The 15,937-nt window shown below is 34.8% G+C and overlaps 4 protein-coding genes across 4 annotated transcripts in view; 3 read left to right on the plus strand and 1 right to left on the minus strand.

The window, feature by feature from the left end:
- LOC119676029 (uncharacterized protein K02A2.6-like) overlaps positions 1-125 on the plus strand; it is a 5,295-nt gene extending 5,170 nt beyond the window's left edge. Inside the window, exon 3 of the mRNA XM_038087252.1 lies at positions 12-125. Within this exon, the coding sequence (XP_037943180.1) occupies positions 12-125 (114 nt within the window). The remainder of the gene's footprint in view (positions 1-11) is intronic.
- A 95-nt stretch (positions 126-220) lies between these two features.
- On the plus strand, positions 221-1,291 carry LOC119676030 (phenylalanine--tRNA ligase alpha subunit-like). Its single transcript, XM_038087253.1, has one exon. The coding sequence runs from the start codon at positions 221-223 to the stop codon at positions 1,289-1,291; it is 1,071 nt and encodes a 356-aa protein (XP_037943181.1).
- A 3-nt stretch (positions 1,292-1,294) lies between these two features.
- On the plus strand, positions 1,295-2,128 carry LOC119676032 (phenylalanine--tRNA ligase beta subunit-like). Its single transcript, XM_038087254.1, has one exon. It carries the CDS (start codon positions 1,295-1,297, stop codon positions 2,126-2,128), a length of 834 nt encoding a protein of 277 aa, XP_037943182.1.
- A 1,066-nt stretch (positions 2,129-3,194) lies between these two features.
- LOC119680093 (double-strand-break repair protein rad21 homolog) lies at positions 3,195-10,089 on the minus strand. Its single transcript, XM_038092737.1, has 8 exons — positions 9,730-10,089; positions 6,694-6,984; positions 6,497-6,617; positions 5,356-5,538; positions 5,028-5,298; positions 4,224-4,971; positions 3,776-3,937; positions 3,195-3,506 (listed from the first exon to the last, which is right to left on the minus strand). Exons 1-8 carry the CDS (start codon positions 9,985-9,987, stop codon positions 3,381-3,383), a joined length of 2,160 nt encoding a protein of 719 aa, XP_037948665.1. The 5' UTR covers positions 9,988-10,089; the 3' UTR covers positions 3,195-3,380.
- Between the last annotated feature and the right edge of the window lie 5,848 nt (positions 10,090-15,937).

Raw genomic sequence — 15,937 nt, forward strand, 5'->3', positions numbered from 1 at the left:
CTGATTATCAGGCGCCTGACAGGCTTTTACGGCTTTACAAGAAGGGCCGCCCGGTTTTCCGGGCGGCCTTTTTTGCGTTGTGGGCTGTAAATCGGCCTATTATGGGCGGTCAGGGGCGAGCTTAATCGACGCAAATGGAGGGTTTTTAGGGATCGGGGCTTTCCTCGGCGGGCAGGAAATTGTATCCGCCGGGTAGCGTTTTCTCCTCGTGTGGGGTTCCATGAGCGACGATCTTGATACTCTTCGGCACGAAGTCCTGTCTGAACTGACAGCCGTGACAGACCTGAAAGCCTGGGATGCCGTGCGTGTAGCCACGCTTGGCAAGTCCGGCCGCCTGACCGGGCTGCTGAAGGCTTTGGGTAAAATGGCACCGGAGGAACGCAAGCAGCGCGGCGTTGCCCTCAACCGCCTACGTGATGAACTGACACAGGCGGTTGAAGAACGGGGCCGCGCCCTTGAAGCCGCCGCCCTTGAGGCGCGGCTTGTGGCTGAGCGGGTTGATGTCAGTTTGCCGCCAGCGCCTGTCCAGCAGGGCTATATCCACCCGATCAGCCGCGCGATCGAGGAAATGACCGCCATTTTTGGCGCCATGGACTTTCAGGTGGCGGAAGGGCCGGATATCGAAACCGACTGGCACAATTTTTCCGCACTCAATACGCCTGCCCATCATCCCGCCCGCACGGATCACGACACGTTTTACCTGCCGCCCGTGCCGGGGCTGGATGTGGCGCGCGTTCTGCGTACCCAGACATCGGGCGTGCAGATCCGCACCATGCTGGCGCAGAAACCGCCGATCCGTATCATTGCCCCCGGTCGCACCTATCGTGCCGATCATGACGCGACGCACTCGCCCATGTTCCACCAGTGCGAAGGGCTTGTGGTCGGGCAGGATATTACGCTGGGCCACCTCAAGGGCTGCCTGATCGACTTCCTGCGCGCCTTTTTTGGCAAGCCGGATATGCCGGTTCGTTTCCGTTCTTCTTACTTTCCTTTTACCGAACCTTCTTTGGAAGTGGATATCGGCTGGTCGCGTAAGACAGGCGAAATCGGCGCGGGTGAAGACTGGCTGGAGGTGCTGGGAGCAGGCATGGTGCATGCGCGCGTTCTGGCCAATTGCGGGCTGGACCCATGCACGTGGCAGGGGTTTGCCTTCGGTATGGGGGTGGAACGCCTGACCATGCTCAAGAACGGCATTCCCGACCTGCGGTCGTTCTATGAAAGTGATATCCGCTGGCTGCGGCATTACGGCTCTGATCCGCTCGCGCCCGCCATGCTGCACGAAGGGGTGTAGAGAATGAAATTCACGCTGTCATGGCTGTATGAGCACCTGGAAACGCAGGCAACTCTGGCCGAAATCTGCGCTACCCTGAACCGTATCGGCCTTGAGGTCGAAAGCGTTGAAAACCGTGGCGCGGCCATTGCGCCGTTTTTGACCGCGCGGATTGTTGAAGCGGTTCAGCACCCGAATGCGGATCGTCTGCGGGTGTGTCAGGTTGATGCCGGGCCGGGTTTTGAAAACGTGCAGGTTGTCTGCGGTGCGCCGAATGCGCGTACCGGACTTGCGGTGATTTTCGCGCCACCGGGCACCTATGTGCCGGGGCTGGATATTACCATAAAAAAGGGTGCGATCCGGGGCGAGGCCAGTGGCGGTATGCTCTGCTCCCTGCGTGAACTGGGGCTGGGCGCTGAAAGCGATGGCATAGCCGAGCTGCCTGAAGATACGCTACCCGGACAGTCTTATGCCGATTTTGCCGGGCTGGATGAGGTGGTGATTGATATCGCCATTACTCCCAACCGTGGCGATGCGCTGGGTGTGCGCGGGATTGCGCGCGATCTCGCGGCTGCCGGGCTTGGCACATTGCGGCCTTGGCTGGCCGAGGCGGTGGAGGGGCGTTTCCCCTCGCCGGTGGAGTGGGCCAATACATTCCCCGAGGCCTGCCCATGGGTGTTGGGGCGCACGATCCGTGGCGTCAAAAATGGCCCCAGCCCGGAATGGCTGCGCAACCGGCTGGAAAGCATCGGCCTGCGGCCTATTTCAGCGCTGGTCGATATTACCAATTACTTCTGCTTCGATCTGGGGCGGCCGTTGCATGTGTTGACGCAGCCCGGATTACGGGCGGGCGGCTGACGGTACCCGGGTCGGGTGAAACCTTCCGCGCACTGGATGGCGTGATATACCGTACGGCGGCAGAATGCGTGATCGCGGATCTGTTGACTTCTTTTGATTAATGAAAATAAAAAAAGAAAATAAAAAAAGAAAATAAAAAATGGAGGAAAATGTTTAAAAATTTAAGATAAATCTATCTAAATAAGAGATCCATTTTCTACGTCCTACATAATTTTTAAGAAGTTTTTTCGATTTTCGATGACAGTTTGTCTAAATGGAAAATGGTAATTTAAAGAGAAACAAGAAAATCTATAAATAAATTAAATGAGTTGCTACGCTATGAGCGTACTATTTTCAATCGAATGCGTCCGCTATGCAAGACATGGACGCATCCAATCTTCGAGACATATACGTAAAATTTCTTCGAAGACATTTAGCTAATTTGTTTGAAAATGTCTTCGAAGACCGCCATACATTTGAATCGATCGTCTACAGACGTCCATCTCTTTGATGACAAATCGATCCGTTTCCTCCTGGGTTAGTAAGTGTGCAATAAGAAGGCAGAATAGAAGTGTTGTTGGTGTTAGTCCATTCACTCAGTATCAAATAACTCTACTTCATCTACAACTACCTTCGTACACATACTAAGAACTCTATCTAGTTATCAAGTATTCATGTATTTTTACAAAAAGCGATCTCCTTAAAGCAGAAAAAATTTTAACATTTTGCTCTGCCTAATGAAGAAACCATAAAAGCAACAACTATCAAATGCATGTACTGTTCTTCCATGCTTTAGCAGAAATGTAAAAATTTCTGTTAATATCACACTAATAAAATCTGTTGCGTTGGTTGGCTATGGCAAAAGACAGCAATTATATTATTTGGCACAAATGATATCGGCACTTAAAGATAAGACTTTTGGAGCTTATCAAATAAAATATCATTGCATAAACCAGATTTAGACTATATGCACCCTTGTGCAGATGATCTGATGCATGTTCTTAAACTCTAATCTCGTTCAAAGTGTATTTTTATTTTGAAGTTAAAAAAGCCAAAAACAAAAACAATTAGTGACTGGATTTAAGTTAGACCTTTACTTGCTTTATTTACATGTGTTATGAAAAAAATATACAAATTCTTAACATTTTATAATTTGTACAACAGGATTTTATTTAAATATAAAAAAAATTTAATAATTGTATTGTTTTCTTAATTCTAGTTAAAATTTTAATTATTCATTTAAATACGGTACAAAATGTTACATTTTTTTACATTACAGTTTTGGATTTTCAAAAAGCGGTCCTCGCGTTATTACGACTTCAGAATATGGTATACTTTGCGATATGTCTAGCGCTCGAAACTTTTTTAAAACTAACAACGAATAAAATTTTTGGGCAGCCTGAAAATAAATTAAGATTATTTTCAATATTTTATTTGAAATTACATTTTTAATATTTCGTGAAATATATATATATAATGGGTTGAACACTTGCTAGTCTTTTTGTAACTGCATTAGTTAAATATAAAATTTGAATGTAGTTATTATAAGTAGTAAGTTGTCTCTTTGGTTAGTGATTTTATGTGATTTCATACATTAGTATACAATTTAATAATTATTTCATAATTTTAAAAATTCTGCAAATACCAATTTCTATTAAAGAGACTTACTTGTTTCCGTGAATTTCTCGTCGTTAACTCTGATAAAAGTAAACGTTCTTGTTTAACAAGGCGTGACTTTACAGCATAAAACAATTGTGCAGCTCTTTTGTTTAAAACTCGTTCTTCAAACTGTTCATTCGTTTCATTTTCCAATTGTTCATCACAGGGATTCTAAAAATTATATTTATTATAAGTAAATTTTAAATATTATAAATAATTTTGTAAATATTAACTGCATCGACTCTAATTGTTTATATATATTTGTTGTTTTTGTCAAAAACATATTTTTGTTTTATATTAATTTAATTTTAAAAGAAAATATGTGAATAAAAACATTAGTTTTATAACAGATATTTCGGTCCTTCATAGACCATTTTCAGTTTTTTTTATAATTTTATCATATCAAAAGTCAAATCAGTCATCTAAGAATTACTAAGAATATTTTATGACTAATTACCTGTAATTCTATAGGAAGTGGAAGGTCATAATCATTCCACTCTGACATCATTTTATACGATTTGTCAGCATTACTTTCTGTAACACCATCAGGATCTTTTGATTCATTAAGTATAGAAGAAACTTGATCTACGTTCAAATTTGGAAGTGAATCAATATTCTCGATCCCAGAATGATGCGGAGACAGATGATCGTGATGTAATTCAGTTGGTGCTGGATCTGATTGATTAAATTCGTCATTTATATCATTTTCAGCATTTCTTGTAATATAAGGAATGTCGTCAGAATTTGTAACATGATGTACATCATTCATAGAAAAGAAATGTTCAGGACTAGCAACTGTTTCGAATAAAGGAATACCATTCGCAGAATCAGTTGTATTAACATTAGCATTGATTGATATGCCACCAACTGCTGAATAATTTTCTGCATCTCGCATTAATTCTGGCTGCACAAGACTTTGTTGATTAACATCGCCAATATTTTCATTTATTTGATTGTTCAAACCAAATGAATCCACTTTACGTTTGCGTCCTTTTCTATTATTAAGGATATTTATATCACTATCATGTTGAAATTGATCTATAGCTAAAAGATCACTAGGACCAAGAGCAGAAAAATCTTCTAACTGAGTAAATCGGGATATGAGATGACGTTGATAATTAACAAATAAAAATCGAGCAGGAATTGTTCTTGACGGCAACGAAAATAGTTTTTCTACTCCTCCAGTCTCCTTCCAATACATTAACCTGAAACGGCATTTATTTAATTTTTAAAAATAATAACTAAATTTGAATTAATTCACCACCTCTTGGTGGGGGGCGCAAGATCTAAGGTAGTAACAATATCCGATGTATTTGCCAATTGAGCTTTCATTTCTTCACCAGATATGTTTTTTATTTCATCTACAATCAATTTTCGTTTTCTTTTTGTTTTCGTTATTCCTTTGTAAGCGGATGCATCTATAGGAGCAAGAGCAAAACTCTCATCTTCATTTTGTACTATTGTAGATTGTTCCAGGACGTTTTCTTTTTCTTTTAACAAATCGTCTTCAACGTTTTTATTACCTACAGAATCTATTTAAAGGTTAAGTGTTAATATTAAATTAAATATGAATTAAAAATTTTTTATACCTTCAATTAATTTTTGCAACTGAGAATCGTGGGACGTATACATTGGTGAATTGTTACCACTATTGAAATGATTGTTATCATCATCATCCGAATCATTAACGCAATCATTTGCAGATATTTCTTTATTCACGCGTGTATCCATTGGGGGCTCACCAAAGATATCATCTTCAAAAAGTTTGGGCTCTAAAAATAATTAAACATATGTATATTTAATTATATTATATTATTATTATTTACAATATATGCAATAGTAATATTAACTACCTTAAATTTAATTAATAAAATTTATTAGCAATCAGGAATTTATATTATTGAATTTACAAATCAACATTTAAATGTCTAGATTTTGAATAGGAAAAAAATATTCCTTGAACCAAATCGTATACAAAGATCATATGCCTTTTACCACGGGCGTTGCGATTTTACTGTATGAGACAGTTTGCAATTTATGTCATTGAATTATTCCAAAGTTATGTTGATAACTTATGTATATAATGCGCAGCAGTTACAAATTAATTTTGTATATAAATTTATCAATTTTTCTGTTTTGACTGTTTTGAAATCAGCATTTAAACCAAAAACATTATTCTTAAGATCAAGCGAAGAATTAGTCTTACCAAAAGCTGCTACTATGAACTCATTAGTCGAATCGTCTCTCATAGAATAAAAATAACTGTCGAAAAACCGCTCAATTTATATGTCCTAATATATATAGCCCATAAGCATCGACGATGAAAAACGATAAATAACTCGATTAAAAAGGTACCATCAGAAATAACAGAAGATTAATATATTCTTAATGGTGAAAGGATTGTATTGGGTTGGATATTGGATAATATATCGTAGCTTGATGTTTTTGTCTGGTGCTAGCGCGCAATATGTAGAGAAGGCTAGTGAAGGATTTCCGACACGCCTAAAAGTGTCTAACGGTTATAATGACCAATTAAGTGAAGGAAGTAAGTTTCATTAAGTAATTGTAACTATTAATCTTGCAGGTAAACAAAATATAGTTTAATTTGCAAACAATTTATCAAATATTGATAAGGAAAACCTATAAAAAGTATTTTGAATTTCTACCGGTCTATACATTAATTATAGGAAATCGTATTTCATAATATTTATATATAAACAAATAACTTACGTCCAAACTCATCTCCAAAGCTATCTCCATCCAGATGTCCACTAGACATTTCAGCATCGTTTAATTTACTAAACTCGGGTTTCGATTCACTTGCAATAACATTTTCCTCAAATAATTGATTCTAAAATCCAAAAAAAAAAAATTATATATTATTATAATTAATATATAATTAAACATAATTAAACATTTTAAATTACGTTAATCGTAGAGTCAAGACCAGCACGTATTAAATCGGGAGTATCACCATCAAAACCAATATCACCAAATCCATCATCATGAAGCGACAATGAAAGACTTCCATAATCTTCTCGCATAGTTATTTCATCTGCTCGAGATTGATTAATTGCAAACTGTGCTTCTATATCAATATCGTTAATTTCTGGAAGAGCTGTGTCAAAATCGTGAAAAACTTCTGGCAAAGTTATTGCGTTTACATTTGCTTCTCTATGCCCTTCAGGTAAATCCACCATTCCAGGTCGAAACGCCATCTATGAAAAAATTAGTGGATCAAATATAATTTTTTTTAATATAAACATTAAATATATGAGTCGAAAAAAAATGATATAAGTATATATTGTAAACACCTGGACCTTAAAATCAGCACATGTATACATATATATAAACGACAAAAAAACTCAACATGTTGAATTAGAATTGTTGAGTTTTTTTGTCGTTGAATTAGAATTAAAAACTCAACGGATTTTGTCTTGCGTGTTCGTACGAACAAATGTATGTAATTTTATATGTGGTTACAGTTGCTGAGAACTATTCGCGCGACATGTTATCTTTCTCATGCAAATATTTGATTAGACAAAATATTTTGTTTGAAATTCATGAGTTCGTGCAAAATCGAAGGTTTAAGTAGTGTAATTGTTTTCATGTAATTTTTAGTTTATAAATGGGAATAAATTTGAAAGCATATACTACTTTTAGAAAATGCATTGTGATTTGCTAATTTCTTTATTTGAAGAACAGACAAACTCTCCATTTTTATACTCTGAAGAATAAAAATCATGCACCCAAATTTATCTATTGTTATTTGAAATAAATAAATAATTTGATAACGAATTTTCAGTTAAATATATTTCATCATCATTATACATTTTGTTTTCAAAACAAACAAAACAGAACTGTTAATTCGCAATCAATGTAACCGCAACATCCTATGTGTTCGCATTAGATAACATATGTACGAGCAGGCAAGACAAAATTCGCATGCAATGTAACTGCAGCCTTAGAAATCATGATTGATTCAGCGATCAGGTTTGACATTTCATATTTAACGTCAATATAAAGTAGAAATTTGACTTTTGGCTGTTAGTTTTTGAAGTAAAATCACATATATATAAAATTAAGTACTTGAATATATATATACAGAAACATATATATTTTCAATTGTACATAAAGAATATAAATTATCAAACAGTCAAATTCGAGGAAAATTTTTATATAAAAGTGAATTTTCGACAAAGAAAAAAATATAGTTGTAAAATAGGTGTGATTAAAATTTAATTAAAAAACGCATAATTTCTTCAAATTCACCATAAAATATATAATTTTAAATAAATGTAAGCTTGTTTGCTTTGTTTTAAAATATATTATTAGTATATGACAAAGTAATGGAGAACGAAGGTATAGAAAATATAAACAGTTAAATAAGAGAAAATATTAAGTGTAGTAAAAAGAAAGTAAATTCCATTATTTTCCCAATAGATGACTTTAGTTATCTGTATCCCGCGTTGTATAAGACCACTCGAGTTACGCTAGATGGCGGTAGAAAGATGAGATTTCATACTAAAAAAACTTTTAAATTCGGTAATTGGTTGACTCAGTTTCGATTAAATGCCCGTCAAAGATGGACACCAGCAAACAGAAAATATGTCATATTTTATAGTCTTTCTTGATAAGGACGAAAACACAAGCCAAGAGACTGAAAAAGTGAATAGTGTTTATGGTCCTGTTATGTTATGGTCCTGTAAATTATGTAAATAAACAGCTGAGATTGTCATTGACATGTCGCGCATTCTATTCTGTTTGTATTTTTATCAATAACATTCTTTTGAAAGCTTTAGCTATTGCAGTACCATTCTGCTAAGACCTTATCCTGAAGGAGTTATATTTTATTTAAAATTAACTAATTACCACATACAAAAAGCTTGCCATTAATTAATTGAATAAGTTTCGGATGAAATATTTATTCATTTATTTTTTTACTATTGCAAATGTAAAATACTGCTAAATTAAGAAAAATGTGAACTTGGAAGATGTACTGGCAGAACGCCAGTGCTAGAATTAGATCAACTTAAGCTGATCTAAAAAAAGCAGCTTAAACTGATAGACATGATAAATATACATATTCCTGGATGACGAGATATTTAATTTATCAAATGCGACTGTTTATGATCATTTTCAAAAGAGAGGTTTAATCGTTTTTCGAGCCTTTATTGGACAATACTACGATCAATTCTAAAATGTACTGTAAATCTAGGCTACATTTTTCAATCAGGATTCATTTTTAGTGCAATCTTCATTTTCAATTGATAAATCTTAAGCGAAATGTATAACACTAGAGATAAATTTATAACACTGTAGATATTTTGACAGAGCAACAAGATTACCCTGAATTTATCAGCTGTTTTATATTACTTGACAGTCAAAACGTCATAATTCGACATATGTATTTATGAAAATTATAAATGCCTCTTAACACAACGACATAAATGTTAGATTACTCTAACATTTTTCGATTGGGCAACATTTGACAGATCAAGAATAAATCTAGATTGAATCCGGATCGAAAACGCAGAATCCTTATGCAAATTCAGAAATATGCCAACAGCGTTCACAGCCTAGATGATATGTACTGTTTCACTTTCATATTCTCCAGATTACGCACATTCTGATTTTTGCTTATTCTGCCTCTACCAAAATGTTTGATACGGTAAAATCATATTGTGTGAGGATTAGATATACTGAATCATCTAAACCAGTTTCTTGCCAGCAAAGAGCAAACATTTAATATGAATAGAATTATGCTACTGGCAAAAAGATGACAAAAGATAACTGAAAATTCTATAATATATTTAGTCATATAAGACATTCGACTTTTATTTGTACAAAAAAAAAAGAAAATAACTTCAAACTTTATATTATGGATTCAGATGCACACGTAAATACTATATTAATAATAATAAGTATTTTATACAAATTTTTTTCGTGTTCCAATAGCCTACCTTTATTTTTACAAAAGCTTCATTGCAATCCGCCAGCAAATACTTCGCTTTTCGAGAATATATGCGAACAACGCCAAGTAGCAGATGACCTGAAGTTCTCAATGCCAATTTAACTTTTGGTTGCATGATTCCCTCAACCGATTTTTCAATATTCGTTTCAAACACATGAGCCTTTGTTATTTTCTTATCCCAATGTGCGGCTAACCATACTCTGGCTAATGGGCCCTTTTTGGCCAATATTATATGTGCATAAAACATATTTAAAACAATTTCTTCTTCGCTTCATAGGTTTCCTCGACTTACTCAAATACACACTATGTGTATGCACAGAGACGCTATTTACTCTTAACCTGATAAATATTTATCGATTACAAGTCGATAATTATAATTTTGTACGATATACATAACCATTGTAAAAACCAAAGAATAACTTCCATAAGTGGATTATTCTTCATAACAATACCAAAGAGTAATTATCAGTTTTTATATGTTGAGAAAAATTCTCAAAAAATATTTAAAATTTTCTGCTTAGAAATAAAAGAAAGTGTAAAACACGATTAAGTAAGATTTGTTCAGGTACGTACTTGTAATATAATTTAATTAAGTAAATAGTTGTAATTAAATAAATAAGCAATTACTAAAAGAAAAAACAAACACAATACATGGAATATTAATTTCTCTCTATAATACTGATCCATCAAAAAATACATTTATTTAATCAATATTGTTGTGAACAATAACTACCAAATAATTACTTCATCAAGTAGAGTTAAGTAAAATATTTGAACTAACTCTATCACTACACAAATTGTACTCTAATAGCACATTAACACCATCTCATTTAGGCACTCGTTCATTTATTTTAATGAGTGAACGTTCACATTACAGTGAGCTCATTTATGTAGCTGATAGAATTTTTATAATCTTTTATAAAGCTCACGTAATAAAATATCACACAAAAAAATAAATTATATGATTGTTATTTTAAATTATATCGATTATATATTCAATTAATAAAAAAAGACATTTTATTAAATACTTACTTAGGTCGTGTGCGAGTTAGGCTAAGTTGGGTTCTATATGAGGGAAATTCTAAGTTGTGCCGATAATGTAGTGATGTGTCGATACGTGTTGATAAATGGCTAAATGTGTGCAGTGCAAAAAATCCTAAAAAATCTCCCATTTGGTTTAGCATCAACTTAGCCTAACTCGCACACGTCCTTAGTGCTAATAGAGTAGTAATCTATATTATTATTAGACTACTGATTCGGGAGTAGATCTAAAGGCTTAGTTCGTTTACATGTCCAGTCAAAAAAAAGGCCAATAGGAACAAAAACATATTACCTAAATATATAACACTTTTTACGTAAACTGGTTTTCTCAGGGGAAATATAATTTTATTTTCATTTTCAACTTTAGTGCACTTTTACATGAAAAGAACTGGAACAGATCTAGAGCATGACATGTAACTGATTGCAGATAAAAACAATAGATTGTTAGAGAAATTGTTAGAGAAATTGTGCGTAATTGTTAGAGAAAACATGCTTAGCAGTAGTCTAAAATTTGGATTTTTGTAGTAATAAATCAGCAGTTTTCTTCTTCTAAGAATAAAAAGTTTTTGAATGTAAAATATATAGTGAACTTATTACGTCTATTGATAATTAGTATAGTTCCCCTGTGGCCAGAGAGATGTGGCTTTATGGGCATTTTTATTTTATATATTTTAAACAAACTAAAAACACAACTTTCTTGTGTAATTTTTGTGCCTTTATATTATAGTTTTTGTATTTTTTGTGTAAAACTGTTAGTTGCTGTCTGATTGCCAGATCACTCGCTCGCCAGTGGGCTAAGCGGATAACGGTGCCATGTTATCTGTAACTGATTTTATGTTGCAAATCTAACCGGCAAACGGAAGCAACGCGGCTTTGGTAAAGCTTCTGCCGAGATGGTTATACTGGGTGCGTATATGGGCTTGGTTGCAGCGGATCTCTCAGGAATACATGTGAACACGTCTCTAGAGCTCGTTGTACGAACGTTTTTGTTTTAAATGGTTATAATCGAACATAGTTAATTTATTCTCTCCTCTGGGAATACTGCGAATTCGGAGTCGTGCTCGTCGTGGGATGTCTTTTCAAAAAATTCCCTATCCAGCTTTAGAGACTTGCCATTATACCATTTTAGCTGGGTTCGCTTGGATATTGTCTTAGTACGCACTTCGTAGAACCAGCAACACCAGCGGTAATTCATCTGTTTACCTTTGTTTTAGGCTACATTTAAATATTCGGAGGAATCGTTCCAAAATTCCGTTTGATTGTAAATGTTGTGTACGTGTACGTAGATGTTTTGCACCAACCAACTGCATGATGATTAAATCACTAATCAATTTTATTGTAACCTTGGTTAAATTAAATTTAAAAATCTTGTCTACGGTACTCATCTGTGATTTGTTGAAAAATTGCATACAATGTGATTCAATGACCCAGATATGTGTACCCTTTTCAGCGATTACAGACGTTATATTTCTCGATCGTTCTGTTGACTTTCTGCTAGTTGATCGAAGTCTATCTTTCAGACCCTTCTTCTACTTTCTGTATGGCCACTTTTCCAGGTAAGTGTTTGATGTTTGTAGTAAATTGATCTATGTAGTTAAAATTTTAAAGTTATTTAGGCAATGCTTTTCAGGACTTTGTTGAAATACGAAAATGATGGATATGTGATTATTTAATACCATACAGTTTCTGCTTTTCAACATATGTTTGAAATGCTTTATTGCTTGGTGTATTGCGAGCAGATCTCTATCGTACTTTCATATGGTAAAGGAGATCATTAATGAATCAATTATAAGTTTAGAGTTAAGTTTATGCATTCCAATATACTAATCAGCTAATATTATATGTAAAAATAAATGGTAAACCATGTATATATAAAATCGTATCGCACATAGCGTAATTTTAAGTAATATAACGCGAATGTGTTGGTCCGACATATTTCATGTCACTGTGTTTTTTAAGACTGTTCAGCAACAAAGTATATTTAATAAAATTGCATTAAAATACCTATAAATCTATACAAACTGCAATGAAATTAATGTACAGCTTAGTGTTCTGAACTTGGTTGCCATTTCTGACATAAGGAAAATCATATTGTTTGATTAGAATTCATGAGAGTATTTAGCGAACTTCGTACAACTTAATGGAGTAAATGTTGGTTCTGTGTTTCATGAAACCAAAAGTTGGGTATTCATTATTATCATACTTTATTTTCACATCACCACTAACATATGTTATAACACATGTGTGTGATTAAAGGCTTTTCCTTGATCTTCTAATTTAAAGTGTAACTAATTTATATTATTTTTTCTTTAGTATTAATTTAATATTATGAAATTATTTAATTTCATTTTTTTTTCCGAAGTAGAGAAAGAGAAGGTACAATATTTGTAACGATTACAATTTTTGCAATTTTTAAATTGTCACAACGTCGTGGGTATGGCTGTTTTTTTTGAATATTAATTTTTTTTAATTAATATAGTTCGAACTATATTAATTAAAATAAATTCAAATTAATTTCCGCGAATTCCACTGCCGCCATCAACCGAATTTTTTTACAATGGGCAAACTGAAATTGCAATAAAGTAAAAAGGAAATTAAAGTTGTGTATACTAATATATTGGAAGAATGCTCTACTGCCCTTGTTGAATATTAGTTGGATCGAACTTTATGAATTAATTAAATTAATTTAAAGAAATTTCCGTAAATGGCACTGAAACACATTTTATAAAAAAAGAAAGATCAAAACAAAATTATAATAAAGAAACGAGCTGTCAAATTAAGAAAGCTTTTGAGCAAAGATGTGGAACTGAAACAAAGCTTAGTCCAGAAACAACCCATAACTTCCACATGAATTCGCCTTGAGGCGGGATTTCCATTGGTGCATTGCAGTGGGATTAGTTAACGAGCTTCGATCACGGTCGTTGAACTCTAACGTAGTTACAGCTGATACCGTTGATCGTTAACGATATAAAACTGCGTGCATCAGAAAGAAGAGCTCTCTTGGTTTTTGATTTTCTTGGACACAGTGCGGTGAAGTGTCGAACAACAAATTTTTTTTTAAAAAAAAAAAAAGGCTCGGAAGTGTGGCTTATTTCTTCTTTGTGTTGAATAAAAGTAAAAAAAGTGAAACATTTATAAACCTATTAGTATGATACATAGTTAAATTTAAATAAAGAAGTTTGAATCTTAGAAATTTTAATTAAAATAATAAAATCGCTCGTGATTGATTTTGAACACAACGTATGGTACCCGCGACACGGCGCGAAGCGGTAAAAATATTTGTGGTGGACTTAACAATATAAATCGAAAAATTTATTTGAGTTACTTTGAAAAATTTTAAAGAACAACAGTACAAAAAGAAATAATCGACGGCTTTAACAGTGGTCGATTATAAGAGTCCGTACAAGTACAAGTTCTTTACGAATTTCGTATATCCTAACGAAAGTGTTGACACCGCAGGCAACGGGCGCGGCGCGGCTTGGGTGTCCTCTCGACATGCTGATGAACACAAGGAGGTAATTGAAATCTTAAGTGCTGCTGGATTTTTTTTCTTTTCACCCTGAATTGGATGTTACATCATTACGAAGCTGAAATGTTAAGGTAATGTTCGATCTATTGAATAGTTCTTTTGCTGAAATAATATGCGTATAAAAATTGTCAAATAGAAAAACATAAGAAAAAAAAAATTAATGTACAATTAAATGTAATTTAATTTTGTTTTAATATTATTTTAAAATTCATAATTGTTTTGAAATTTAATTATTTATTTATTTCATATAATTAAAAAAAAAAAAAAGTGTTATACAATTTTCGATCTCTGGAATAATTCTTTTGCTGAAATAAAAATGCGTATAAAAATTGTCAAATAGAAAAACGTACAATATTATAATCTAATTTTCTTTTGAATTATTTATTTATTTTCTATAATTAAAATTTTTATATTGTTAAAAAAAGAATTTTATTTGTTGTCTATTATTGTTTATTACATCGCAACGGTGGAAACTACGTTGTTAAACGCTTGGGTCTCTGCGAATAAAAATTTCTTGTAAGACCTTGGACTCGGCTGAGTACTACCCCGGATACAAAAAGTAGGTTCATTACAAGTGGCGCCCGAGCAGGGACCCTCGACTAAGGTTCAACAAAATACATCGAAACACAGCTAGTTTTTTAGGTTCAGATATCGCAAAACATCGTATATCAGTTAATATGGGTCGCAGCTGGGTAAGAAATTTACGCAAAGAAGAGCTAGTCGCTTATCTGGACGAATTCGAACAAGATTCAATTGGTGTCGTCGATGAATTGCGCCGGCGATTGGCAAACTTTATTGCACAAGCTGACCACAAACCGCAGGTAATAACACGATTAAAAGAACTTGAAGATAGACATAGCAGAGTGTCCGTAGGTGAAGTAGAATGCGATCACGCCGTGGAGGAAATACCATTGCCACCCCCAGAACAGACAACGGAGCGATGCCAAGACAATATTCCACAATTGACTCTTCCTTTTCATCAGCAGCAGTACACGCAACATACGTTACACGTACCATATACACAACCTAGAATCATGCAAGCAACAGTCATCGATCAGGCTAGAAAATGGGCGGTCCGATTTGATGAGAGCGGCGATCCGTTGGCGTTTGTGGAGCGTGTGGAAGAGTTAGCGAGTGGATATGATATTGCTAAAAATATGCTACCTCGTGCGATGCCAGAATTACTGAAAGGGCAGGCCTTGGTATGGTTCCGTCACAATAAAGGGGACTGGGACCACTGGGAGCAGTTCAAATTTGATTTTCTAGAATTTTTCCTTCCTCATCGTTACTTCGAGCGCTTAGAAGACGAGTTAAGAAACAGAATGCAGAAACCTGGTGAATCATTTAAAACATACGTGTTGGAATTGCAGAAGTTGATGCAACATTTGAAAATGGACGATGGAGCAAAGCTTGAACGATTCTACCGAAATAGTTTAACAGAATACAGGATGCATATAAAGCGACGCGAGTTTTGTACATTACGAGAGCTTATATTACTCGCTAACGACTACGAAGCAGTTCGGGACGAAGGAAAAAGCAGAAAACCAAGGGAATCTTTTACAACACCAGAACGACGAGATAAACCGATGGTACTTGCAGCAGTGGAACCAATAAACTTAGCTTCAGC

Source organism: Teleopsis dalmanni, chromosome 2 (assembly GCF_002237135.1).
Source record: "Teleopsis dalmanni isolate 2A chromosome 2, ASM223713v2, whole genome shotgun sequence".
Taxonomy (NCBI): domain Eukaryota; kingdom Metazoa; phylum Arthropoda; class Insecta; order Diptera; family Diopsidae; genus Teleopsis; species Teleopsis dalmanni.

What these genes read in the sequence shown, in the direction of transcription:
- LOC119680093 (XM_038092737.1), bottom strand. Translation starts at nt 9,987, where the DNA reads ATGTTTTATGCACATATAATATTGGCCAAAAAGGGCCCATTAGCCAGA. An exon ending in CTTTGGAGATGAGTTTGGAC is followed by an intron (nt 5,539 to 6,496) that starts GTAAGTTATTTG and finishes AATTATTTTTAG; the next exon opens with AGCCCAAACTTTTTGAAGAT. An exon ending in CACTTCCTATAGAATTACAG is followed by an intron (nt 3,938 to 4,223) that starts GTAATTAGTCAT and finishes TATAATTTTTAG; the next exon opens with AATCCCTGTGATGAACAATT.
- LOC119676030 (XM_038087253.1), top strand. Translation starts at nt 221, where the DNA reads ATGAGCGACGATCTTGATACTCTTCGGCACGAAGTCCTGTCTGAACTG.
- LOC119676032 (XM_038087254.1), top strand. Translation starts at nt 1,295, where the DNA reads ATGAAATTCACGCTGTCATGGCTGTATGAGCACCTGGAAACGCAGGCA.